Source organism: Prionailurus bengalensis, chromosome D4 (genome assembly GCF_016509475.1).
Source record: "Prionailurus bengalensis isolate Pbe53 chromosome D4, Fcat_Pben_1.1_paternal_pri, whole genome shotgun sequence".
In the NCBI taxonomy this organism is placed as follows: domain Eukaryota; kingdom Metazoa; phylum Chordata; class Mammalia; order Carnivora; family Felidae; genus Prionailurus; species Prionailurus bengalensis.
The window spans coordinates 77,024,823-77,051,828 of record NC_057359.1 but is presented as its reverse complement, the minus strand read 5'-3'; the positions used below and the strand labels follow the sequence as shown (position 1 = coordinate 77,051,828).

The following is a 27,006-nucleotide window of genomic DNA, read 5'->3' as shown; positions in this document are numbered from 1 at the left end:
TCTGGCATTTAAATCAAATGATTAAAAAAAAAAAAAAGAGATGTCCAGTAATGGTCACAGGAGTTCTTGTGCCCCACGCTGTTGGAGAAGGGCATGATTTGCCATCATTCAGGTGCTCACTGTTCAGGTCATGAAGGACATTGGGGACAGTCTGAGGCTTTTCCTCACTCTCCTCTGGTGCGCTCAGAAAATCAAGAGGGTCCTTCCCTCCTCCCCACCTCCAGCCTGGTATCCTCTCATGTCCCTTGCCTGCCACAGGGCACCATCTGTGGCGGGTCTAAATTGGACTGAATGGTGTGGAATTGCAAGTCAAAAGCGTCCTGTAATCATCCCGCCACCGGCCTGGGGCTGCGCTCCATCGCAGTGTTATAAATAAGGGTAATGGAGTAGAGGTTGAATAATAATCAAGGCCACCGTGAACAGGCACGGGGCTTATTTAAGGAATATAGGGCCAGATTATGCTTCCGAAGCTGTGCAGCTGGGAGCCAGTCCATACCCACGCACTCTCTCAAATCAGGGCCATGGAGATTTTGATTAGGAGGAGATGGGGCTGAGGACGATGTGGCAGGACCCCACCTGGGGGGAGTTTTCTGAGGCCATGCCTTCTGTTCTGCACATGCCCATTGAGCACCTACTCTGAGTTGGGTGTTAGGGAGATAGCAGACAGCAAGGGAGAGCAGGCCTTTCATTTTAAGAAGCTTGGAGACTCAGGGAGCAGAGGGTAGGTGAGGTGTGAAATAACCAAAGCAGTGATTACAATACAGTGTGGTAAGCACAGCAGTGAAAGGATGAGGGGCTCCCAACCCCAGCATTGGGGGCGGGGAGGCTTCACAAAGGGAGTGACATTGAGTTGTTCTTCCAGGTATCTGTGGCTGTGTAACAAAACACCCAAAACTTAATGGCTTACAGCGGGTTTTTAGCTCATAATTATGTGGGGCTGGTGGTTTGGGCTGAGCTTAGTTGAGCTAAGTTCTGCTGGCCTTGGCAGATCTCTGCCAGGCTTTCTCGTGTGTCTGTGGTCAGCTGGCGGTTTTTCCAGGAGCTGATGGTCCGGGAAGGCTTCTCTCCACCTGGGAAAATGGGCTATGTTTCCCTCATCACCCAGCATTTTATCCCACGCTCCATCACATGGCAGTGTGAGGGCTTCCAAGTACGGCAAGAGAGAGCAAACCCTGACACTTTTCAAGTCCCTGCTTGTGTCATATTTGGCATTGTCCTTTTGGCCAAAGAAAGTCCGGCAGCCAACTCTGATTCGAAGGGAAGAGGGATAGACTCACCTCTTGATGGGGATCTGCAGTGTCACATTGCACAGGTGTAGACGTGAGGGGACGGATTGTTGACTGTTGGGTCTACTTACTTATAGCTGAGTCCTGAAGATCCATAGGCAACAAAGAACGAAAACAGCCTTGGGAGAGGGAAGCACGTGAACAAGAGCATGGGGGCATGCTTCTATAGGCAGGGCAGTGGGGAGGGAATGACGCAATTGGAGACCTAGGCAAGGCACAGGATGCTGACTGGTCGTGAGTTGACCACATCACATGCCATGTGATGCAAGTTGGGGCAAGTTGGGGCTGTTTGGATAGATGCTGCAGGTGTTCTGTGGTGGGATAGGGGTGAGGTTAGGGGACAGGTGGACCCATATATTCTTAGGCTTCACCTGGTTCTTCCCACTTCTGGGCCTCAATGCCTCTAAGTAACTTTTCCACCCACTGTGTCTCAGTATTCCCATCTGTGAAATTGGAGTTGGAAGTCTCACCCTCTTGGACCTTGATTTGAATCTTGCATTGGCCCATAGTTATCAAGCACCTGCTATTAAAAAGAAGACTGAGCTACTAAGAGGGAAATAGAGGAGATAATAGCCACTCTTAGCCCAGAAGAGTCTCATGAACTAGCAAAGGAAATGAGAATTGCAGACTGGTGAGGTTAGTGAACCAGGGAATGGAGTAGAAACGTGCCAGAGTAGCTTAGAGCTCAGAGGAGGGAGAGGGCATCTTGGACAGGGCTTTTCGGAGGGGTCATCTCAGCGAGATTTTGAAGGGGGATGATGTCTGTGTTGCAGAAGGAGAGGTTCGGGCATTTCAGGCAGGAAGTGCAGTGTGGACGAGAATGGAGAGGCCGTGATGCTGCTCAGGGCCAGTGGACTGTGGTGTGGATACAGAGGCAACGGGTGGCCAGCGTCTGGCACTGGGATGAATTAATCAAGTGAAGGGATTCCTTCATGTCCAACTCTCCCACCCTACTGCAAATAGCTGGTGGAGTCAGGGGCAGGTATGTTCATCCTCTTCGCTTCTGTTCAGTTGTGGGATTTTACAAGTTTCCTTTTTCCTCCCTTGGCCACAACATTGCATGGTACCATGCTCTCCTGGCTCATTACGTTTTATTACCTGTCAGGGGTGAGTCCAAGCCTGTGGCTCTCAGATGGGGAACCCTCTGGATTGAGGTAAGGAGGTTGGGGATTGACAAGTCAGACTCAGCAACAGAGACCTAAGGAGCCATCATGGTAGCATCTTTAGGCCGGGTGGAGGGAGCGCTGGAGTTACAGGGAATTCTACACCCTCCCTCCTTAGTGGTGAACCACTTTTAGGAGTCAGGGAGATTCCACCTTTTGTAAAGCTCTGTCCTGCCCCCTCCCCAAATCTTTGCCTCAAGCCCCCTTATAATCCTTGAAGAGCATTGCATTATGAGGCTGTGTAATTCAGGGCAAGTTGCTACCTCTCTATGGTCCCCATTTCCTGGTCAGTAAAATGGTGGATTAGATCATCGATCTCCATCACTTGGTACTCGTTTGTATGTGAGGTTTTCTGTGATTCCAGGTCATAGCCAGTAGAGGTGACTTAAAAAGGGTGTGTGGGGGGTGTGGATACTAGGGACTAGGCCACAGGGTCGTGGACACTGTTTCCAAGTGAAGCGGGACACTTAACCTCTGCCTCCTCCTTCTCTGTATTCTGTACTGTGCCGTCCCCCACTGCTCTCGAAACAACCTGATTCTTGTCTTGACAGTGGTGAGATAGGCAGAGTGACGAGAAGACAGACAGCTGTCAGGGAATTTGCAGGTGCTGAATGCAGTGCTGGCTCCTTCAAACAGGCATCTTAATTCTCAGGACATTTGTTAAAGATTGCCTTTTAAAAAAAAATAGATCATTTATTAATTTATTTCCTTAGAAAGCCTGTGAGAGCAGGGGAGGGGCAGAGGGAGAGGGAGAATCCCAAGCAGGTTCCCGCTGTCAGTACAGAGCCCAACATGGAGCTTGATCCCACTAACCATGAGATCATGACCTCAGCTGAAATAAAGAGTTGACGCTCAACTGACTGAGCCACTAGGTGCCCCAGAGATTGCTTTTATGACTCTCATTTTCCATAGGAGGCAAGTGACGCTTAGGGAGATAAACCTAACTTACTAAAGGTCGCTCAGCAGGAAGGAGCAAAGTGGTTTTAAAAATTTACTTCACCCCAAGACAGAACGCTTCATATACCTCTCCCAGGAGAGATTTTCATTTTAAAAACAGAGGGCTCAACAGCAACACTTCACCCCGCAAATGACTCCATCATGATGGGATATATGGACAGAGCACCTGGCTGACTCGGAGGTGCTGTCCTGGTACTCCTGGCATACCCCTGGTGTGGACTTGGTCCCTCCATCTTTTTGCTCAAATATGCAAACTCCTTTTCTCAGCCCAGTTAGGACAGTGGGGAGAACACTGGATTTGGAATCAAGAAACCAGAGCTTGAATTCCCGCTCTGCCATGCTCTAGAGGGAAGATCTTGGGAGAATCCAATCACCTGTTGAGTCCTCGGGTAGCACAGCTGAACAATGGATGTCCTACTCTCTCCTTTATTTATGTGGGTTTCCCGCCCCTAGCTGAGTGCCTGGCACACATGAGTGGGTATTGGTGAAAGTTAGTCCCTGTCCCCATTCTTTGGGCTCCCTCTCCACATCCATTTGCAATGTTGTGAAATAGGGGAGGGCGAGAAAAAAATTCATTGATTGTTTGGATGCATTAAGCAAAGAAAAGAAAGGAAAAGAAAGAAAGAAAGAGAGAGCAAATACACAGAGAAACCAAGAGCAAATAGTGAAGCTAAATGACAAAGAAAGACCAGGTGAAAAAATGCAGCAAGGGAGGGAGGTAAATGCTTCAGGAGAGAGTAACCAGGAGTAATAAGATTCAGTTCTGTCAACTATCCATCTATTTTCAAATAGAATCTGAAATGATGTGCTTTTCTCCCTTGCCAATAACTCTTAATTCTCTTCCTCTCCCTTATTTACCTGGATATAACTGTATTATTTATCTCCACTGGGTGGCCAGGGAAAGCAGGTTTTTGTTTTTTTGTTTTTGTTTTTGTTTTTTGTTTTTGCCAAAGACACAGTTCTCCAAGGAATTGAGAGGGGCAGATTGGGGGCAAAGGCATAGATGAGCTGACAAATGGGGGTGAGGAAGGAGAGGGTCTGAGGTACTCCTGGGGTGTCCTCGTCCAAGTGCCGTTCCCCTGGCTGCATCCCTGCCCCTGCTGTCTCTCCATCTTCTACCCCCTATCCCCCCTACCCTGCTGAGGTGAACTCCCAATCCACATACCTCAGTGATGCATCCTGTGGGCATTTAACCTGGTCTGACATCAGGATCGCTTAGACTTATAAAATGTCCAGATTATAGACTCTGCCTGCTTACCTTGTCCAGACCCCTGATAAATGAGGAGCATTGTCACCCCTCACATACATTCCTGTGACACCCTGTGCATACTCTCTCATGACCGGTGCAACAGGATTGTCACTTTCATTGATTTTCCTTTTCCTGCTCTCCTAGATTGTGATTTTCTTGAGGGCAGGGAACTCCTGAAATGTGCGTTGAGTGACGCATTTATTCAACAAACATTTGTTGGGCACCTGCTGCATGCTAAGGACTGAGGATAGCAGTTACCTAGACAGACGCAATCTTGTACCAGGAATGAATGAATGATTAATATATAAATGGATGAGGGGCGCCTGGGTGGCTCAGTCAGTTGAGTGTCTGACTTTGGCTCAGGTCATGATCTCACAGCTTGTGAATTTGAGCCCCATGTCGGGCTCTGTGCTGACAGCTCAAAGCCTGGAGCCTGCTTCTGCTTCTGTGTCTCCCTCTCTCTCTGCCCCTAACCCACTCGCATTCTGTCTGTCTCTCTCAAAAATAAATAAACATTATATATATATATATATATATATATATATATACACACACACATATATGTATGTGTGTGTGTGTATATATATATATATAAATGAATGAATATATATATATGTGTGTGTGTATATATATATATAAATGAATGAATATATATATATGTGTGTGTGTGTGTATATATATATATATATATATATATATATATATATATATAAATGAATGAAACTGAAGCAAGAGGAAAATACGGCCATTGTTGCTGGATAGTGGCCATGGAGGAACGTTCGTCTGGAATGGAAGGCAGCAATCAAATTGGTCTTTTTTACCTGATCTGTGGGACCTGGCACTGAGCCTGATTTACCTAATCTGCGGGACCTAGCACTGTGCCTGACACATTTTAGACAGTCATAAGATATTTATGGAGGCTATATATTTTTTTAAGAATTTTATTTTAAGTAACTTCTACTGTGCCTAATGTGGACTTGAACTGACAAAGGGTCACATGCTCTACCGACTGAGCCAGCTGGGTGCCCTGTGGAAGCTATATTCTGGAATGATGGGGGCAATGATGGCATTTGCTTTTAGGACTGAGATTTTCGAGATTTCTAAGCACATTGCTAGGCATGGCTTTGTTTTCTCTTAATTCTGTGTCAGGTGTGATATAAGTAGGATAGTAGGTGACCCTTCCCACCACACACACACTTTACAAATAAAGAAAGAAAATCATAGAGGCTTTCTGACTTGTCCTCAGGTAAACTAGCTAGTTGGTGGAGAAGTATCACGCAAACCTCAACATGTGACTGCAGATTCAGTGTTCTTTTCACAAATCCAGACTGTGCGATTATCGATTAGGTTAGAAAGATGAGGATCTATCCATCCATCCACCCATTCATCAGCCATCCATTTATCCTGTCATTTTAATTTATGGTATTTGGAGAGCTTCATTTACCTCCCAACTAGGGCTTGATCTGATTGTATGAAGGAGTCCCAAGTGGGGCCTCATATTCGTTATTCTTCTGGGAGATAGCCCATAGGTAAAGGCAGCCCCTTCTTTACTTTCCTCTCTGCAGACTTGCTATATCCTTCTGTTCCCTCTGCACTGATGACCCTCTGCTTTTTCTGCTGGTTTCCTCTCACTACCCCCTTTTGCATCTGCAATCCTGTCTTTTTGCCTTTGTGCCATTCATCCATTTACAGTGCCCTCTGCCACACGGCCACTTGTTGAAATCTTGCCCATCCTTTAAGGCTCCTCCACAAAGACACTTTCTAGATCCAGCCAGAAGTCATCTCCTCTCCTTTAAGCTTTCTACTTTGATTTATAGTTATTTATAGCATGCTTTTTCTCCATTCCTTGGCCCAAGCTCCCGAGGATAGAGTTCCTCAATGCCAGATCTCAGAGAAGGTTGGTTGACTAAATGAATCTTTAAAGTGAGCATGTATCTGCCTCTAGCAGATGCAGAGGTAATATATATTCAATGTAGAAAATGTAGAGGAAAATGAATCAGATCATGATTAAAATCACCTCCGATCCCACCATTTAAAGAGCACTATTCTTGATGTTGCAGTGTATTTTGTTGCAGTATATTTCTTCCCAGCCGTATACACGCGTACTTATGTCTAAACAGAATCATGAGATTATCTATTTTCTGTATAAACTTCTTGTCTGTCTCCATCAGAAATGCAAACACCCTGAACGTTTGAAGGCTTTCTCTTCATTTGCATTCTCCAGGGTGCCTAAACTTGAGCCAGATGTTAAGTAAATTTCTGTAGTGTCGTTATATGGGAATCAAGCCATCGCTGCTGTCCTCAGTTGGCATTTCTTCTCTCCGTCCTCTCCGTGCCCATTTGAACTCAGATACGGGGACAGCTCAGTTTAACTCAACACACATGTTTGTGGAGCCTTCTGCCCTGCATTCGGCCACTGTCTCAGGCACTCAGGTACACAAATGGCTCTGAAGTGTCCCTGTACTAGTGTCCAATAAGAGAGAGGTCAGCTGTATAAACACATTTTAACATAGGTAAATACCAAATGCTGCATAGATAAATAGCAAAGACCAAGACAGTGGTCAAATAGGATGCTGTAATTATGTGTGTGAAGTAATATGTAACAAATGTAACTGGAATGCTTACTGAGGATCCAGATGAAGGTTAAAAACTATTTTGTGCTATTTTATTTAATTCTCAAAATAACTCTATGAGGTGTTTTATTTCCATAATAGCAGAAAAATAGCTCTATTTCTATAATAGCAGGTGCTATTATTATCCTCATTTGACAGATGAAGAAACTGAGGCACAGATAAGGTAAAAAGTTTATCCAAAGACCCCCAGCATGAGCACAGGGGAGCTGTTGTTCAAATTCAACCAGTTGGTCTCTCAGGGTCTATGATATTATATAGCATGCAATACTTCCTCTTTATAGAAGCGTAAAGGAACTTCTAGCTCATATGGGGGTCATGGAAATCTTCCAGAGCAGGGGATAGGGTTGCGTAGGAAAGGCTCTCCCAGACTCTGAAGAAGCATTTTTAGTCGAGGCAACGAAATGATGTGTTATAAAATTAAACTGATTTCTCTTGGCCTTAAAAAAAAGGCATCTTCAAAGACATTGAATTAGGAAAGAGTACGCTATATGTGGAGATTACATAAATATTTGATCAGATTTAATGTGTAAGTGCAGGGAAAGGAGTGAAGAGGGGTAAGGCAGAGGAGAAATTCAGGTGCTGGGCTCATGAAATTAGGTTTTATCCTGAGGGGAATCAGGAGCCATTGAAAGCTTTTGAGCAAGGGAATGATGTGGTCAGATTTATAAGTTGGAAATTTAATCCTGGTAGCTATTTGCATGATGGTTGGAAGGAAGCCTGGAGGTAGGCATACCAGTTGGGGCCTTCTAGGTAGTCTCCACTGACTCCCTAAGATCCACTCTTCACCCTTTCCTCCTTGCTGAGGGCCCTGGAAGACTGACCTGTATGAGTTGCTCCGCCTTGGGTGTTTGGTTGGAATTGGCCCATGGAAGGCACCTGCAAGAGATTAGCAGGTAGAAGGAGAGTGAGGTTGGAGCATTTATTACCCCACCACTCCCATGATGGGCCTTGCCTTGTCAGTAGCTGGGTTGTTCTACTGAAGGCCACAACTCCTGTCTGGCAACCCTTTCCTACAACTGTGGCTGTTTCATGGTTTTATAAATACCCCTCCCCTTGCCCCTTTGGGCCTAGGGTGGTGACAGCTCCTTGCTATTGTCAACCTTGAGGTGCTTCATCACTGGTTTACCTTAATCCTGTCTGTGTTGATTAATTTTATGCAATTTTATGCAATTTGACTTTGTTTAGAGGATGTCCAGAGAGCTGGTAAAACATTATTTCTGGATGTGTCTCTGAGGGTGTTTCTAGAAGAGACTAACATTTGAATCCGTAGACCAAGGAAAGGAGAAAGGCCTTTATCAATGCAGGCATCGCTCAACCTGTTGAGGGCTTGAACAGAACCAAAAGGTAGAGGAAGGACAATTTGCTCTCTGCTTGAGCCAGGATACCCCATCTTCTCCAGCCCTTGGGCATTAGCCCTTCCAGTTCTTGGGCCTTTGGACTCAGACTCAGAGATTTACACCATTGGCTCCCTTGGTTCTCAGGACTTTGGGTTTAGACTGGACTGTGCCACTAGCTCTCCTTCTTGAAGATGGCAGATTTGGGACTTCTTAGCCTCCATAACCATAGAAACGAACCCTTCGTAATAAGTCTTTTTCTCTTATATAAATATATGTATATCCTGTTGCTTCTATTTCTCTGGAGGACCCTGACTAATATACTTCTAAAGTCTTTGTAAACAGTCCCTTCTCAGCGACCTTACTGAGTGTGTCTTCTCTTCTGTGATAAGACCCTGACTGGCACAAGGCCATTTGAAGTATTCCACAAGAGAGACGATAAAGGTCTGCATTAAGGCAACCATTGTAGACATGAAAGGAAGGGTGTGTGTTTGAGATATATTTCCTAAGCACTCAGCAGGACTTGCTGTGTAGAGATGACCCACCCCCGCCCCCATGAATTTTGGGACAGCTAATGGCAAGGATGATGGAAGTTAACATCTCTACCTTTCTCAACTCTTTGTACCTAGGCAGTGAGTTCATCTCACGTAATGTCTGCCTTCCCTCAGCGAAGCAAAGACCATTTGCAAACTCATCAGAAGCGCTCTCTGGCCTTCTGCGAATAATCTGCTGGAGGGTCAGCTGGAGCTGTGGAATCTGACGGAGGGTTAGTTAGCCACTTGGGAGATGTTACCAAGATGGCTGGTGATCAGAAGAGCTGCTTATTTTCATAATGACCTTCAGGAATTAAATAAAAATACAATGAGTGCCATAGATTAGGAAGAACAAGCCAATTAAAAGCACAACACGCCTTCGGGAATTTTTATTTCTTTTCCAGGAGGCTGAAAGGCATCTGTGGCTGCTGAGGCAGGATGGCGGTCTACCCAGAATCACTGATGAAGGCTGATCCGCTCACTTGGCTTTAGCGGGGTGGTTGAGGGGATTTGAGCCTATTGAATATTTCACGAGTTGCAGCCCATGGGGGGAGAACAGAGAAAGGTGAAAAGGCAATCCCTGTGTTTCTTTATGATTCCAATATAAAACCAGGCTATCCGAGGTGGGAGGGAGGCAGGCAGTGGAGTCAGCCTACCGCCGGAAGGCATGGCGCACCAATTCTCCTACTTTAATATCTGCTGTTTCGTTTTATATTCATCATGTCAGCATAATCTGCCTTTATGGGAATCGTCTTGGTTCCCAACCAAATGCGTTTAGTCCCCCTTTTGCTTTAAGTTTGATTGTAATGTGACTTGAAGACTTCAATGAAATGTTTATATGGAAGGACTAGGGGAAGAGGTTGGGGAAAATGCAATTGGAAAATCAATCAGTGGGGAATTTCAGGAGCTGGCCTTGGTTATGCTAGTATTTCTTTGACCTGTTTTTAATGGACACAGGACTGGCGCTCTGATCAAGTGTACTTTGCTGATTCCCGACCGCATGCAGAAGAGAGTACACTGTGTCGCTAGGGACTCAAAGCCCTTAACCCTGTGTCTAAAGTACATTTCCAGCCGACATCCCACCACACTCCTACTTGCACATGCGGTGTTAGTACCCTGAAATACCCAACTGCCCAGCCCGTCTCCATGCCTCCTCTCTCTGAAGGCCAACAATATGCCCATTCTTTGCAACGTTCATGTCATCATGTTTTTAGAGTGGCTCCTTGTCTCTAAGCTAGGAGAGTCCTGTCCCACCTTCAGATTCCCAGTGGAGCTTACTTACTCTTTCTTTAATACTCTAGTGAGGTTAAACTCTACCTCCGTAATCTTATTGTGGATATGTGTGTGTGCATGTATTCATCATTGGCAATTCATTTATTTTTTTTTTTCAACGTTTATTTATTTTTGGGACAGAGAGAGACAGAGCATGAACGGGGGAGGGGCAGAGAGAGAGGGAGACACAGAATCGGAAACAGGCTCCAGGCTCTGAGCCATCAGCCCAGAGCCCGACGCGGGGCTCGAACTCCCGGACCGCGAGATCGTGACCTGGCTGAAGTCGGACGCTTAACCGACTGCACCACCCAGGCGCCCCTCATCATTGGCAATTCAGTAATTTTTCTTGAGCACTTGTTATGCGTCGGGCACTTTTAAAAGTACGTGAGATATGGCAGGAAATCCCTGCTCTCCTGGAGAGGCAGGCATTAAATACATGTTTAAGAAAATGCATAGGATTGGGGCACCTGGGTGGCTCAGTTGGTTTAGCATCCGACTCCTGATTTTGGCTCGGGTCATGATCTCGCGGTTTGTGGGATTGAGCCCTGTGTCAGGCTCTGTGCTATCAATGTGGAGCCTACTTGGGATTCTCTGTCTCCCTGCCCCTCCCCCACTAGCACTCATGCATGCTCTCTCTCTCAAATAGATAAACTTAGAAAATGCACAAGATTAATTTAAATAGTGATAAGTGCTATAACAAGTTTTTGTAAAGGGGATACCAGAGAGTGTGATGTGTGTAGAGAGAACTTTAGCTAAAACTGGCAGAGCCTCTCTGAACAGGTGTCACTTGGTCAGGGAGACTAACACTGAGGAGAAAGTGGTTTGCAGGGTCTGGGAGGAGAGTTCCAGACAGACAGGAGAAAGAGTCCTTCTTTCCTGAGACAAGAGTAAGAGTAAGCCTGGTCTGTTTGAGTAACGGTTGTAAGTTTGCAGGGCTGGAGCACATGAGGAGGGGATCAGTCAGAGTAATGCGCAGATTCTGGGCCACAATAAATGGAGAGTGTGTGCATGTGTGGGCAGGGAGATGCCAGATGGGCAGTGGGTAGAATTTCTGCCACTAAAGAAAGGACTGAGCTTCCTGAAGGCAAGATTATGCCTCATTTCACTCCATGTTCTGAACTACTAAAGTACTCACAATTGAGTAGGCCCTCAATAAAGTGTGTTGAATGAGTGAATAAACAAACACAAGCATGAATGAATGAATGAATGAATGAGTGAACGAATGAATGAGGGAATGAATGATCAGGCCTTCTGCTTCCGCCAAGGCGGTTTTCTCTTTGAGGCTCCATGGCCCTCCTCCCCGCCTCAGCAACAGTTTCCTTCCTTTGTAATAGAGTGAGTCCAGAGCTGATCTCTGTGATTCAATATTTACTGTGTTTCACACACTGTTATTATCATTTAACGTTTACTGTCTGCTGACTGTGCACTCATCGCTGTAGCAAACAAAGAACTCAATCTAGTTTTGGTTCATGGGCTAATTTAGTCAAGGAAAAGGAGATGTTGTAAGAGCTACCGGCATAGTAGAAATTGTGTGGACTGGAAGTCCACTGGGTCCATCTGGGCATACATTCACCAGTGGCCTTAAGTGAGTGACTCACCCTCTGTGATCCTCCGTTTCCTAATCTGAATGTGAGGAGGACAGGCTTCTTCAATGGTGGGATTTTGAGCACAGGCTGGGGAGGGAGAACTCCAGGAGTGAAGAGTGCAGATTTCAGCCAGCCCTCCTTCACTGACTCTGCCTCCCCTGTCCCAGGCTGTGTCGATCAGATGTGGCACTGTAAGTGCCTGGTGGTCCATTGGCACAGGGGTCCTTTTTTTCTGGAGCTGCTGAATGAGAGGCAGCCATTTCCAGAGGCAGCTTGTAGCCGTGGGTTCTCTGGGCCTCTGGTTATAGGCTTTAATACCCTGGGAGAAATACGAGTGAGGTACTGAGCAAGGCCATTTACCATGTCTTCACCTTGCCTCAGCCCAGCTGGCTGGCTGCCAGAGATGTTGCTGCCAGGGCTTCGGGTGCTGAGGCCAGGAGGTGGGGCGGTGTGTGGAGAGAAGGTGCTGGGAAGAGGCCCGCCTCACAGACTGGCCACCCAGCCAGCCTCTCCCATGGCGCCCCACAGTGAGCTCTTAGGGTCCTTGTGATGGTCTCCAGCCCTGCTCAACTCTTAGTGCATCCCAGGTAGGTTTTCACTTGGACTTGTAACCTCCTATGTTCTGGCCACCTTGTCTTTTTGTTAAATTTTTTTTTCAACGTTTATTTATTTTTGGGACAGAGAGAGACAGAGCATGAACGGGCGAGGGGCAGAGAGAGAGGGAGACACAGAATTGGAAACAGGCTCCAGGCTCTGAGCCATCAGCCCAGAGCCCAACGCGGGGCTCGAACTCAGGGACCGCGAGATCGTGACCTGGCTGAAGTCGGACGCTTAACCGACTGCGCCACCCAGGCGCCCCTGGCCACCTTGTCTTTTACTTGGAATGAGGTGGGAGGCTGTTGAGGGTTTGGCGCTGAGGGCTGATGGGAGCTAACAGGTTCTGGCAGGGATCCTCTGGTTTCTGTGTGGGAATGGACAGAAGAGCAGAGAGGCAAGAACGGAGTCCAGTTAGGAAGAGCTTGTAGTAAGTCAGGCAAGAGAGAGTTGTACCTTGGCCCAGATGGTTGCAAGAGAGGAGCCAAGAAGGGAAGGGACTTTGGGGTGGCTTTTGAAGGATTTCCTGGTGGACTGGAGGAGGAGAGGGAAAGAAAGCAAGCAGTCAAGGATGTCTCAAGGATTTTTTTTCAGAGCAGCTGAAGGGTAAATTAGATCCTGTGCCTGTTAATAATAATAATGATAATAAATATTAATAGCTAACTTTTTATAGCACTTATGAAGTGCCAGATGCTCTTCCCTAAGGACTGTTGATTGTGAACCTCAAGGAGTTAGTCTATGGGGGGTGGACGATGTAAGAATAATTCAGTAGAATTTGGTGAGCAAACATCATCTCTTCAAGGTGACTCTGTTTCCTTCAGTGTCGCCAGACTTGGCGGGGGTTGTAGTGGGGCATAGGGAGAGCTGACTGGAAACGAAGTTCTAACTCTGTTTCCCCACCAACCCTCCTTAAGTGTGTGTGTGTGTCTACACACACATGTATATGAGGTCTTTGGTGACTATGGGAATACGACCCCTAGGTCAGCTCTGTAGTGCAGAGCTCCAAGATCCAGACATCATTACAGCTACTTGTCTACGATGGAGTGTTTTCGTCTCCTATGGTAACCCTCGCTTGAATGAAGTCCTGGAACCCTAGCAACCTTCCCCTTTCTTCATAAGATACCCTGATAGGCCTTTGTCCTTCTAGGACATTTCCAGGGACATATTCCCTCTAGTAGGCAACATTATGAAAAGATTGTATGATCTTGGTACAAGGACACTTCTTTTAAGTAATCTCTACACCGAAGCGGGAGCTCAAACTCACAACCCCAAGTTCGAGAGTCACATGCTCTACTGCCTGAGCCAGCCAGGTGCCTCCAGTGCAAGGACACTTCCTGAAAGCTAATGCTGTCACCCTTCTTATTTAATAAGAGGCTATGTTGGTACTGAATGGAAGTACTATTAAAATAATAATTTAGAGGTCAGGTGACTGTAGCTTGCTAGGAGGTTCTAACTTCCCCTTGGTCATGGGAGAACATTAGTGTAGGGCAGTGACTTTTGAAGTATTTTTAAGTCATGGAAACTTTGTGCCAACACTCCCTTGCTGGGGTTGCAGTATATACACTAGCAAAAAATGGGGCTTCTCTGACTGAAGCAGGAGAAATAGGCTCAGAACAACCCACTTGCCAAGCTCCTTTCCTATAAAGAGTAATTCTGAGGTACCCAGGCTGGGCCACATGTTCTCTTGGGCCTTTCCAGCTCTGGGGTTCTGCAGTGATGCCCTGACGCTTCCAACTCAGCTTTTAAAGAATTCACACGCTAAACCCCTGCTCTTCTCATGGATGGAGATGTCTTCCCTTCATCGTCTTCTAGTTCCATGGCCTCATGAGAATGTAAACTCTTGAATCTCTTGCTTAGATTGATTCTGCTCACTTTGATTGAATGGACTGAATTGCCTTATCATGGATGGTGCTATACACAAGGACCCCAGACTGGGTTCAAATTCTGTCTCTTACACTTTGTGGCTTGGGGAGATTCTTGGCCACAGTTGACCACGTACAAATGGAAGCGATGGTGTCTGGCTCATAGATTTGATGGATGGAAAGGCATCCAAAGTAGGTGCCTTCTGATCTCCTGAACATGTGTGGCTCTTTCCCTCCCTGGAAAACTGAGGCCCAGGCAATGCCGCTCACCCAGCGCCTTTGGTCTTGTCTTACAGAGATGTCTGGCACCGCGGCGGACATCTCGCTGGTGCACTGGAGACAGCAATGGCTCGAGAATGGCACCTTGTATTTCCACGTCTCCATGAGCAGTGCCGGGCAGCTGGCCCGGGCCACGGCGCCCACGCTCCAGGAGCCTTCAGAGATTGTAGAGGAGCAGATGCACATTCTCCACATTTCTGTGATGGTGAGTGAGGGGGAATGCCGTAAGGTGCTAGGGGATGGAGAGGGTGAGTTGGGGAGACTGTGGAGGGAGGCAGGGGTTGCCAGTGGCAGGTGGAAGAGAATTGGCTGAGTGCAAGAGGTTAGAATGATAAACAGAAGGTCAGGTGGATTCTGTGGTGTCACTTGGACTGATGCATACCCATCCATCATCTGTCAGCTGTGACAAACTAATTGTGCTTCAGAGAAGAGAATAAAGGGTCTCCAGCTCCTTGGCCTTTTGGCCGACATCTTTGGGAATAGCTGTTTAACATCTGTCACGTGCTTGGCCTGTTCCACCGAGGGCTGAGGTTCAGTGCTCCAAAATACAATTGGCCTTTCCAGGAATGACTGAACAAACAAAATCGGAACAGAATTGGAGCAGGGCTGCCCTTTCCCAAGTGCCTTTCATAGGCCAGGTGCTTTGACCCTCACAATACCCTCTGCAGTGTAGATTGTACATGGTGACCCTTGGCGCTGGGCTAGGCTTAGCCACAGTCACACATCGAAGTCCCTCCATTACCCTCCTGTTGTAGTTGTGAATACTGAGTCGCGGGGGCAGAGAAACTTTACCCAAGGTCACATAGCTAGTAAGAGACAGAGATGCTCTTGGGCACTCGAACCCCTAAGCATGTCTGACTACAAAGCCTGAACTATGTCCTCCACACTATTTCTCTCAGTGCAAGAATTTATTGACTGTCCAAGCGTGTGTCAAGCACTGTGCAGGGCACATTTAAGGACATTATCTCATTGCATTCTCACCAAGAATGTGTGGAGTCAGGCATGTCACCTCCATGTGAGAGATGAAGTTACGGGCACAGAGAGGTGAAGTGGCCTTCCATCTCTGTCGGCCCTATGACCTGGAGCTCTTGGAGTCTTCTCTCTCTTCAGAGAAGGCTGTTAGGGCTTAAATCACTTGAATGGTGGTCTAAAATGTATGTAGGCTCATATTAATGGTTTCTTCAAAAAGCTGTAGTTAATGGCTCTGCATGGTAGATAGGAAAAAACAAATTCATTATGCAGAATGTACAGGGTCTAATTGGCTCAAGAAGAGATCTGATAATAGCTACAAGTGACATCCCCTTAGTGCTTTTCACTCTTCAAGCCATTATTTTCTCTTGTAGCACGGCTCTGCCGAATGCATAAGGATAGGAAATATGATTCCCAATCTACACGTGAGAAAGGTATGGCTCAGAGAGGTGAAGAATTTGGCATAAGGCCACTCAGCAAAGCAGCACTACTGTGCACTCCTGTATTTTCCATTCAATAGTCAGAAACATTTATTGAGAATCTGTACTGGGGACAGACCTTTGCTCTTGGTCTCCAGTCTCCTGGTTCCTCTTCACCTAACACTGTGCATTAGACATTCTGATTAGGGCTGAGTAAGAGCTTGGAAGTTTTCTCTTTTTGGAAAAACACACACATACCCCAGCCAGACAGCAGTGTTAATTTTGGACCTAACGCATGCTTATCACGTGGAAAAACAAATCAAGGCCTTTGTGTTATTCACAGAATGAGTGCGATAGACTTTTCCCATATATATATTTTGCAAATGATGCAGCCACATGCCAAGCCAAGTGAGTGCCTGCATGCTAACTTTGGGGTGCAAGTCTTTCAGGGTACTTGCTCAAGAGTTCACGGGGCATGAGACACCATCTGATGCTAAGAAGACTCGAGGGGGCGTGACTTACTTTTTTCATGTTGGAGAGTGAGACTCCGTTTTTGATTAATATTTATTAAGCATTTTCTGGGTTTGGCCTCACGTTTACTTGTCTACATCCTTCCCATAGCCCAGTAACCTAGATGGTATAATCTCAATTATAAATGAGCCCTGAATGGACGTTCTCTGCTTCCAGGTTCAGTGTTACTTCCACTAAATCACACTCTGTCTCCAAGGACTGTAGGTGTTCTTCACCTTTTTATTCTGCTCAGTGAGTTCAGCTTGGAAAGGAGAACTCATCAAGACCCGCACGAATCTGGAATTCAAGATGTGGCTGGCAGAGTAGGCCCTGTGGAGGTTGGCACAATCCAGATCTTCCCTGCCCTCACACTAATGTGGCCCAAGGCTACCACCTTGTGGTCCCGCCAGTTCTTTTCCATCTTCAGGGCTCCAAAATCTGGATCTTTCCTGTCCTCACCTTACTACCTCTTCAGGAGATAGAGTCATGTCCAGGAAACCTTGAACCCTAAGACATTTGTTGATGGCAGCCCGGCTTCTCTGAGGTGAGGTAGGGTGACGTGGAGGTTCATAATAAGCACAGGTTCCAGAGCCCGAGTGCCTGGGTGTAAAGTCCTGCTGTGCCGCTTAACACTCTGGATGATTTTGGACAAAGTTTTAAATTCCTCTGTGCCTTGTTTTTGTCATCTGTAAACGAGGCTTCCACCAATACTTACTGTGTACGTACACCGAGCACTTGTATCAGAGGGCTTGGCACCTAAGACCATTAGCTCTTATTCTTAGGGGCACTTTCTTTCTTTCTTTTTTTTTTTTTTAATGAAATTTACTGTCAAATTGGTTTCCATACAACACCCAGTGCTCATCCCAAGAGGTGTCCTCCTCAATGCCCATTACCCATCCTGCCCTCCCTCCAACCACCCCCCCCACCGCCATCAACCCTCAGTTTATTCTCAGTTTTTAAGAGTCTCTTATGGTTTGCCTCCTTCCCTCTCTAACTTTTTTTTCCCTTCCCCTCCTCCATGGTCTTCTGTCAAATTTCTCAGGATCCACATAAGAGTGAAAACATATGGTATCTGTCTTTCTCTGTATGGCTTATTTCACTTAGCATAACACTCTCCAGTTCCATCCACGTTGCTACAGAAGGCCATATTTCATTCTTTCTCATTGCCTCGTAGTATTCCATTGTGTGTATAAACCACAATTTCTTTATCCATTCATCAGTTGATGGACATTTAGGCTCTTTCCATAATTTGGCTATTGTTGAAAGTGCTGCTATAAACATTCGGGTACAAGTCTTAGGGGCACTTTCGTTGAAAACTTTAAGATGTGTTGATTTAATATACCGTTTCATTTCATAAATGGATAAACTGAGGTCCCATATAGGCTGCAAGTCGTCCAGGATCCCCCAGACAGACAGTGGAGCTTGGCCTGGACAGCACACCTCTCTGTGGCTTAGACTCTTATCTGTCCTTGCTGGTCTGGCCACAGTTCAGCAAGAACGAAAAGAATGTTTGCTTTCCTGTCCCCTAAACAACCATTCAAAATAGCATTCACAGTGGCTAAAATCTGTTTTCCCATTTCGTAGATGAGAAACTGGAGATGCAGTGAGTTTAACTGACTTCTAAGGCTGTGTGGTTAACAGGAATGCAGTTCTGGGAGCAGGCTTTTCCCAAGATTCTAAACTCAAGTCACATGGTTACTCATGACAGGATGGCTCCTGGTCTATCAAATTTTGCATTGTTTCTGTCTTTGGTGAAGATCTGAGATCGTTTGTGAGAAGATCCAAATCATTCTAGGGTCAATGTCCTCCATTCTCTTTTCTCAGGACAAGCATCCTGCCCACTCATGTAGGGTAACCAGCTCCAGCTCAGTCATTAGAACCTGCTACATTTCATGCCTTCTGGAGTGGAACCAGCAGGCGCTGAGTTTGTTAAGACCTGAGCCTGAGATATTAATAAACTTAGTAGCTATTTGATGTGACTTGGTCACCCAAAGATTAAACGGGAATACCAGTATTTCACCCTATATAGGCTGATTCCAGAACCTCCACCCTTACTCTGCATACTAGACTGCCATTTCTCTTCTCCTTGCATCAGCTGTTGGCTTAAATTTATAAGACCTTATGGGCAGATTCATGCACAGACTCCTCCTTGTGTGGAATCTGTGGGTAGATTAAAGGGGGCGGGGGTTTGACTTGGAAGTCAACTCCAATATTGAATAGTATCACTGTTGCTAGCTTTATGACTTTGGCCAAATCAAAATCATCATTGGTGAAACTGGGATAATGTTCCCTAATTCTGAGAGTTTTTCTAGGTACTGAATGCAGCTACATGTGCCAGTGCCCTGCACAATGAAATTAATGGCTGCCACCATTGAGGACTTCCTGTATGCCAGGCACAGTCTAGTTGCAGCACATGGGTTATTCCATTTAATTGTTCTAACACTCTGTAGGATAGATACTGTTATTTCCCTCATCCTCCCACCATTTATACGGGTGGGCCACAGTGAAGGGGTGGTTATAAGGGCCCAATACCCCGGTCCATGGCAGGACAGACCTTTCTAAGTGTTTGAGCTATCTGGCACTCGATGACGGAGTAAGGGGTAGTCAGTTCTTTGTCTCTGGGGGTAGGAAAGCAAAGGGTAGAAGCCCTAGTCATTAGGATTTTGAGAGAAATAATACTTAAATTAGATGACTAGTGTGGTTCTCTCACACTTATAAGATCTATAATTCTATGGCATAATAATATATAGAAAAATACTTTGAGGATTATAAAATGCCACATAAATCTAAGGAATTATTATTCCCATTCTCAATCAGAAGCTTTGTTTAAAGGATTTGTGTGATTTGGGGATAATTCTTTTTAAAGCTTTCTGTGAAAAATGACTTTAGATCATTTCCCCAACCATTGCATTTATTCATTCACAGCGTATCATGCATTCCTTAGTTCATTGATTTAATCACTCAATCGTGCAGTGGTTGCCTTGCCTGCTAAACCTAACAATGAAAATCCTATCTGCAAGAAAATAAGAGAAAAGAAAAAAAAAGCTTTGAAAAAGTCAACCACAAGCTCAGAATGAGCCAACTATATGGACTCTGATTGTCGAAAGTGGTAAGAGTGGCTCCACCTTTTATTTTTTTAATGTATTTTTTTATTAACGTTTGTAATGCTTATTTATTTTTGAGGAGGGGAAGGGGCACGGAGAGAGGGAGACTCAGAATCCGAAGCAGGCTCCAGGCTCTGAGCTGTCGGCACAGAGCCCGACCCGGGGCTCGAACTCACAAACCAACTGAGTTACCAGGCACCCCTGTTTCCACATTTTAAGTTGTATTAATGAGAGACTAGTGTTCTGAATAACTAGTTTTAGAGGTTCTAGATGAGACCTGAAACAATGTGTTTACTTTTGGGGATCCCATGCTCAGAGAAACAATGATTAGAAAAGTTATGAGAAAATAGTTAAAATAGTGAAGGATCTGAAAATAACAATGTTTTAATTTTTTTTTAAACGTTTACTTATTATTGAGAGACAGAGAGAGACAGAGCGTGAGCAGAGGAGGGGCAGAGAGAGAGGGAGACGCAGAATCTGAAGCAGGCATCCAGGCTCTGAGCTGTCAGCCCAGAGCCTGATGCGGGGCTCGAACTCACAAACTGTGAGATCATGACCTGAGCCGAAGTCAGGCACTTAGCCAACTGAGCCACCAAGTCGCCCCTGAAAATAACAGTGTTAATAAGCATGGTTTAAACACTTAGTGTTGTATTGTCAGCGTATATTTGACTCACTCAGTTCTCTACACAATCCCAATTCAGCAGATATCCTGTTGAACTCCTGTTCTACTTTTGAGAACATGCAGGCACAGAGAATATAACTAATGTGCAAGAACTGTGGATTGGGGTCCCCAGGTTCATATTCTGGCTCCATTACTGACTTCCTAGCTGTGTAACGTAGGCATCTTTCCTCCCTCTGCTTCCATTTCCTCTTCTGGAATGGGGTGAGGATGGAAGTAACTGCCTGAGGGCGTTGTTGTAAGATGACTCACATAAGGCACATACGGCTAGAGACTGACACATAGCTGGGTCTTCCTAAGTGTTAGGACTCTGCCCTTTATTCGCGTATTAGTTTCTGAGGATTGCCGTAACAAAGTGCATGGACTGAGTGACCTAACATGTGTTGTTTCGCACTTCTGGAGGCTAGATTTCTGAGATCAAGGTGTGGGCAGGGCCACACTCCTTCTGAAGGCACTAGGGGAAATATCCGTTCCAGCTTCTTGTAGTTCCTTGGCTTATGACAGCGTAGCTCTGATTTTTACGTGGCATTCTCACTGTGTGTGTGTCTCTCTCTGCATCCACATTTTTCCACTTTTTATGAGGATGCCAGTTATATTGGGTGGGGCCCACCATAATGACCTTGTTGTAACTTGCTTACCTCCATAAAGTCCCAGTCTCCTCTCCATATAAGGTCATGTTCTGAGGTATTGGGCATTAGGAGTCCTACATATATTTTGTGTGTGTGTGTGTGTGGGGGGATTTCACCAATAACAAGTGCCATTGCTGTGTTATTTATAAGTGATATTATTGAAGAAAGCCCAGGGCAGCCAGGACAGGGGAAACCAGGCCATTACAGACTGCAGGTCCCAAAAGCCTTTGGACAGAAACTAGAGTAGTGAGGAAAACATCCTAAAGGGGATTATTTTAAAAGGAAAGGTGACAATGATATAGCAGCAGAAAAAAAAAAAAAAATACTCGATACATACAGCCATGAAGCTGTGGCCTGGGACTCGGGTGTCCCAGCCCTAACACTCATTTGCTCCCTGACCGTAGGCACACACTTCCCTTCTTAGCCTTAAGACCCCCATCTATAAGTTGAGATCATCAAGCGTTTATCAGTTGCAGGACATGATAAGATTGGGCAATACAGATACACCAGGTACATTTTTATGTACTTATGTACATGTATTTATGTACATCAATCCCGTTTATTTTTTTAAGAAAGTAGAATTTTAAAAATCACAGATGCATGCATTAAGTTTTAAAAATTCAAGCCACATGAACCTGGTAGCTCAGGTTTGACTTGCCTCAACAACAAGGATGTACTAAAAGCATGTAGGGTCTCTAGCTAGGCTTACGGGACCGTGAGAAGGATAAGCCATGGCTTCCGTCTAGAGGATATGAGACTTATCTCCCACAGCATTTAGGGATGCAGCATAGTGAAGTAGAAGGAACATAGTCTGGTGTCAGGAGCCTGGGTTTCAAGCTGAGAGTCTTCCTCATAGCAGCTATGGAGGTTTGGATGTCTTCACCTCTCTGAGTTTCTTGGTTGGTCATTTGTAAAAGTGGAATTAAGATTGAAATCATGGCATTGAACTGAGACAATGCCCATGAAAGGATTTGGCTAGGTTTCCGCAGAAGCGACGGAGCTATAAAATATGGTTGGAATGTTGGAGCCCAAAGCACCTTAGACCTTGCAGAATCCAACTTTTCTAGATGAGTCAGCTGGCACATGTTTATTCTACAAACAAATCGCTCTGAATCTTGGTGACTGACCAAACAGTGCTTTCTTGCTCACGCGCCTTCCGTGTTGGCAGCTGCGGTCTCTGTGGCTCAGCTCCGCATGTCTTCTCATTCTGCAGTTTTGGCTGAAGGGGAGCCCCAGCCTGAGACCTTTGGTCTCCATGGCAGAGGGAATGAGCAAAAGAACTGGTGGAAATCAAGGACGCTTCTGCAAGCTAGTGCTCAGACAGGGGGTTCTCTCATGTTCTGTGGCCAGGGCCAAAGCACATGTGTGGCCCAACCCAAAGCCAATGGCAGAGGTGTATAGTCCTTTACAGAGAATGGGCATGTGGTATAGTCCTTTACAGAGAATGGGCATGTGGGCGGTTGCATACGGCAGCAGACTGAACCCCACCTTCATTTTGCGGGTGGAGAGAATGAGGCTAGAAAAAGGATGTTCTCCATCCAGATTACCCCGTCTGTCTGGGCTGACAGTCAAGCCCAGAAAGAAAATCCTGGAGATGGCAAGAGGCAACCTAGACAGGGGAACAGAGGCAGTTGGGATGCAGGATAGGACTGTGTATAAGAAAAAATAATCTGCAAAATATGAGACAGAGGGAGGCAGAGAGAAACACAGACAGGAAAAATAGACATCTGCTAATATTCATTGAGTAGCTCTTCTATGTTAGGTGTATAGAAACTACCGGAGACAGAGAGGGAAACTGAGAAAAAGGGAGCTGGTGATAATGAGAGAGATGTAGAAAAATACAAGGAAATTGGCAGGAATGGACTGGTAAGGAGTTAGCAGTAGAAGCAGAGACAGGGGAAGAGGATGCAGAATAAAAGACAGGGAGGAAGGAACCACACAGGGAGGAAGGCAGGGAGGAAGGCAGGGTGGAGGTGGAGGGGCAGATAGAACCCAAGCCCAAGAAAAAGTGGTAGAAGGGTCCTGGGGTGAGGAGGGGGATGAGGAGGAAGTCAGGGGCTGAGAGGGACAGAAGGCCTCCTGCACGACACGGAGGGGGGCACTGGCACAGTGGATCTGAGAAGAAGCAGCAGAGGAAAAGGTGGAAAAGAGAAGGGAGAGGGGAGATCTAGAGACGGCAGAGAAGCATGGCAGGGGCAGGAAGGGCAGCAGGCAGGTTGACAGAGTTGAGGGGGATGTTCTCTTGGTGACCACTCTCCACCTTTACACTCCGGCTTGTTGTTGCACATTTCATTTTGCTTCAAGAACCTGAAGCTTCTGGAGCACGTGGGTGGCTCAGTTGGTTACATTTCCGACTTTGGCTCAGGTCATGATCTCCTGCTTTGTGGGTTTGAGCCCCATGTCGGGCTCTGTGATGGCAGCTTGGAGCCTGGAGCCTGCCTCAGATTCTGTGTCTCTGTCTCTCTCCGCGCCTCCCCTGCCTGTGCTCTGTCTCTCTGTCTCTCAAAAATAAATAAACATTAAAAAAGGAAAAAAGAACCTGAAGCTTCTGTGTGTGCAGTATTCTAACAACACAGAATGAATGCACGTGTGCTGTGCGGTATTCACGTTGTATACTCCCCTTCCCCCATGCCCTGAGTCAGCCCACGGTGAAAATGTCCAGTGAACTTGGCGTTGGACACAATAGAGCTTCAAGATCCACCTTCAGTTAGTTCCCCTTCCTCCCCCTCCCAGTCCTCAGAAGACAACTTGGTTTGGTGGAGATAACATACGTTTGGACAGACAGATGTTGGTTCAGAGTATGACTCTCTTATTGCTGCTTGTCTCAGGCACATTCCTGAACTTCTCTGATTGTTACTGTCTCCTGAATCTACAGTGAGGCTGTGGACCTCTCATTCATGGGGCTGAGGGGAGAAGACACATGGAATGTCTCAGCACAGTGCTCAGAGAACATCCCTTCTTTTCCTTTTGCCCTTTAAAATATTTCTCCCTAATTCACGCTCATGCTTGACCTTCACAAACATCCTTTGAGCTAAGTTGGGCAGGAGTTAAGAATATTGACTCTGGGGGCGCCTGGATGGCTCAGTTGGCTGAGCGTCCAACTTAGGCTCATGATCACATGGTTTGTGAGTTCAAGCCCCGTGTCGGGCCCTGTGCTGACAGCTCAGAGCCTGGAGCCTGCTTCAGATTCTGTGTCTCCCTGTCTCTCTGCCCTTCCCCTGCTCGTGTTCTGTCTCTCTTTCTCTGTCTCAAAAAATAAACATTTGAAAACATTTTTTAAAAAAAGAATATTGACTCTGAAATACTGACATAAATAATAGACTAAATAAATGAATGGGATAGAAGACATAGCTCTTTCTTACAATAGAATCCCAATTGATAAATAAATGTGGAAGGAAAGAGGGAAGTAGAAGATCGCCATTAGACAGTCACCACTGTTAAAATTACTACTGACAAGATCCACTGATATATACGAATATTAAAGGGTGAAACTTCAAGAAGAAGCAGGATATTTGCGAAATCTCAAAGTATTCCCCCCCAATATTTATTAATTATGAAAGGAAAATGGTGATTTATAGTAGAGAATCTAGTAGATAAGTAGTATCAGCTTCTAGGGCTGCTGTAACAAATTGTCACAAAGTGGGGGGCTGTTGAAACAACAGAAAATTATTCTGTCACAGTTTTGGAGGCCAAAAATCCAAAATCAAGGTTTCAGTAGGCCTGTAATCTCTCAGCAGCTCTAGGGGATAATCTGTTCCTTGCCTCTTCTAGTTTATGGATGTGCCAGGTGTTCTGTGGCTCGGGATTACATACATACATACATACATAAATACTCCTGCATACATAACTCCACATCTTTGCCTTAGTCTTTGTATCACCTTCTTCTCTATGTCCTCTCTTCTATATGTCTTTCATAAGGACATGAGTTATTGGCTTCAGAGCCCTCCTGGGTAATTCAGGATGATCTTCTTTTGCAAGATCTTAACTTAATTACATCTGCAAAGACCTTTTTTTTCTGTTTGTTTTCTTTTCCCAAATAAGGTAGCATTCACTGGTTCTGGGGACTAGGATGGGGACCTATCTTTTTTTGGGTCTACCATTCAACCCACTACCTCACTTTAACCAAGTGATCCAGGTTACCACCACCAGGAATAAGACAGATCGACATCATGAATCCTCTGCTAGGATGCACTGAGAAGGGCATAATGCCGTTCCTGATGCTTGTGCAAAATGTGTGCCCTTATTGTAATTGTGAGAATACAATTAGGCACACCCCAAAGTGAGCAACATTCTATGACATAATTGGCTAGCACTCTTCAAAAGTGTCAAAATCATGAAAGATAGGAAAGGCTGAGGGATTGTCACGGATAAGAGAAGACTGGGCAGACATAGAATCTAAATGCCACATGGGATCCTGGACCAAAAAAGGAACATTGATGGAAAATATAATAAAATCCATATAAGGTCTGTAGTCTTATTAATGTATTATAACATTTATTTCCTGGTTTTGATTATTCTTTTATATGTGATTTTAACTTTGGAGGAAACTGAATAAATAGTATACAGGAACTCTTCTGTACCAGCTTTGTAACTTCTTGTGAGTCTATATTCAAAATAACAGGTTTATAAAATTTTTTTTAACATTCATTTTTGAGAGACAGAGCACAAGTCGGGGAGAGAGAGGGGGGCACAGAATCCAAAGCAGGCTTCAGGTTCTGGGCTTTCAGCACAGAGCCCAACATGGGGCTTGAACTCATGAACTGCGATCACAACTTGAGCTGAAGTTGGACACTTAACCAACTGAGCCACCCAGGTGCCCCTGTATTCAAAATAAAAGGTTTAAAAACAAAGAGAGTATGGAGTCTGAAGCAGGATTGCCTGGGTCAGAATCCTGGCCTTATGATTTAACTGCCACTTAACTGCTGTTGGTTAAGTTACTGCTCTGTGTCTGTTTCCCCCATTAAAAATGATAATACTGATAATTTCTACCTCATGGAATTAAAATGAGGTAACATGTGGACTGCATGCAAATGCTGTCATCAGTTTCATGGATATTGTTACTATTATTGATCTTGTTTGACAAACGATAAAACCTCGGATGAGGGAGTTAAGATAACTGTCTGTAAGATCACATGGCTGGTGCCTGAGCCCTGAATCAAACTTAAGTTTCTGATTCCAGGGGCACCTGGCTGGCTCACGTGGTAGATCATGTGACTCTTGATCTCAGGGTCCTCAGTCTGAGTCCCACAGTGGGTGTAGAGTTTACTTAAAAAAACTTCTGGTGATGCATGGGTGGCTCAGTCGTTTAAGCATCCCACTTCGGCTCAGGTCATGATCTCTCAATTCATGGGTTCGGGCCCCGTTGTCGGGCTCTGTGCTGACAGCTCAGAGCTTGGAATGTGCTTTGGGTTCTGTGTCTCCCTCTCTCTCCTGCTCCCCTCCCCACTCGTGCTTTTTCTCTGTCTCTCAAAAATAAATAAATGTTTAAAAAAAAGATTTCTGGTTCCAAGTGATCTCTCGTAAGACATTTATTCTGCTACCAGGGCAAAGGTGGGTAAGGACCTCTCCTGGGGCCCATCTCCTTAACCTCTGGTCCCACATCCCTGTGTGTCGGTCAGATGGGCCTGACTCTGGACTGTGGAAGATGGCAGCCACTTCTTCCTCATCATAAGTACTTAGAAGTGAGGAAAGCAGAAATTTCCAACTTAATTTAAAAAAAAAAATCCGCAAGACAACCTCAGCCCCTTTAAAACACAGGGAGTCCAGTGCCCTCGTTGAGAGTGAAAACAAATATGGAAACTAAGCCTGTAGGTCTCAGAGTGACTCAGTGTCGTGTGTCAGGTCAGTGCCAGAAATGGCCTTGCCGGCTAGACTGCACGAATGCGCACTCGTGCTTATGTGTCTGTGTGGGTGGGTGGTCCCCGCCTCACTACACTTTCTAGACGTCC

General features: G+C 45.6%; 1 protein-coding gene across 3 annotated transcripts in view; it reads left to right on the top strand.

Moving 5' to 3' along the window:
- ASTN2 (astrotactin 2) overlaps positions 1 to 27,006 on the top strand; it is an 882,294-nt gene that overhangs the window by 112,404 nt on the left and 742,884 nt on the right. For all 3 annotated transcript variants that reach the window (XM_043565814.1, XM_043565813.1, XM_043565812.1), the window contains exon 2: positions 14,766 to 14,953. In XM_043565814.1, the coding sequence (XP_043421749.1) occupies positions 14,766 to 14,953 (188 nt within the window). The remainder of the gene's footprint in view (positions 1 to 14,765; positions 14,954 to 27,006) is intronic.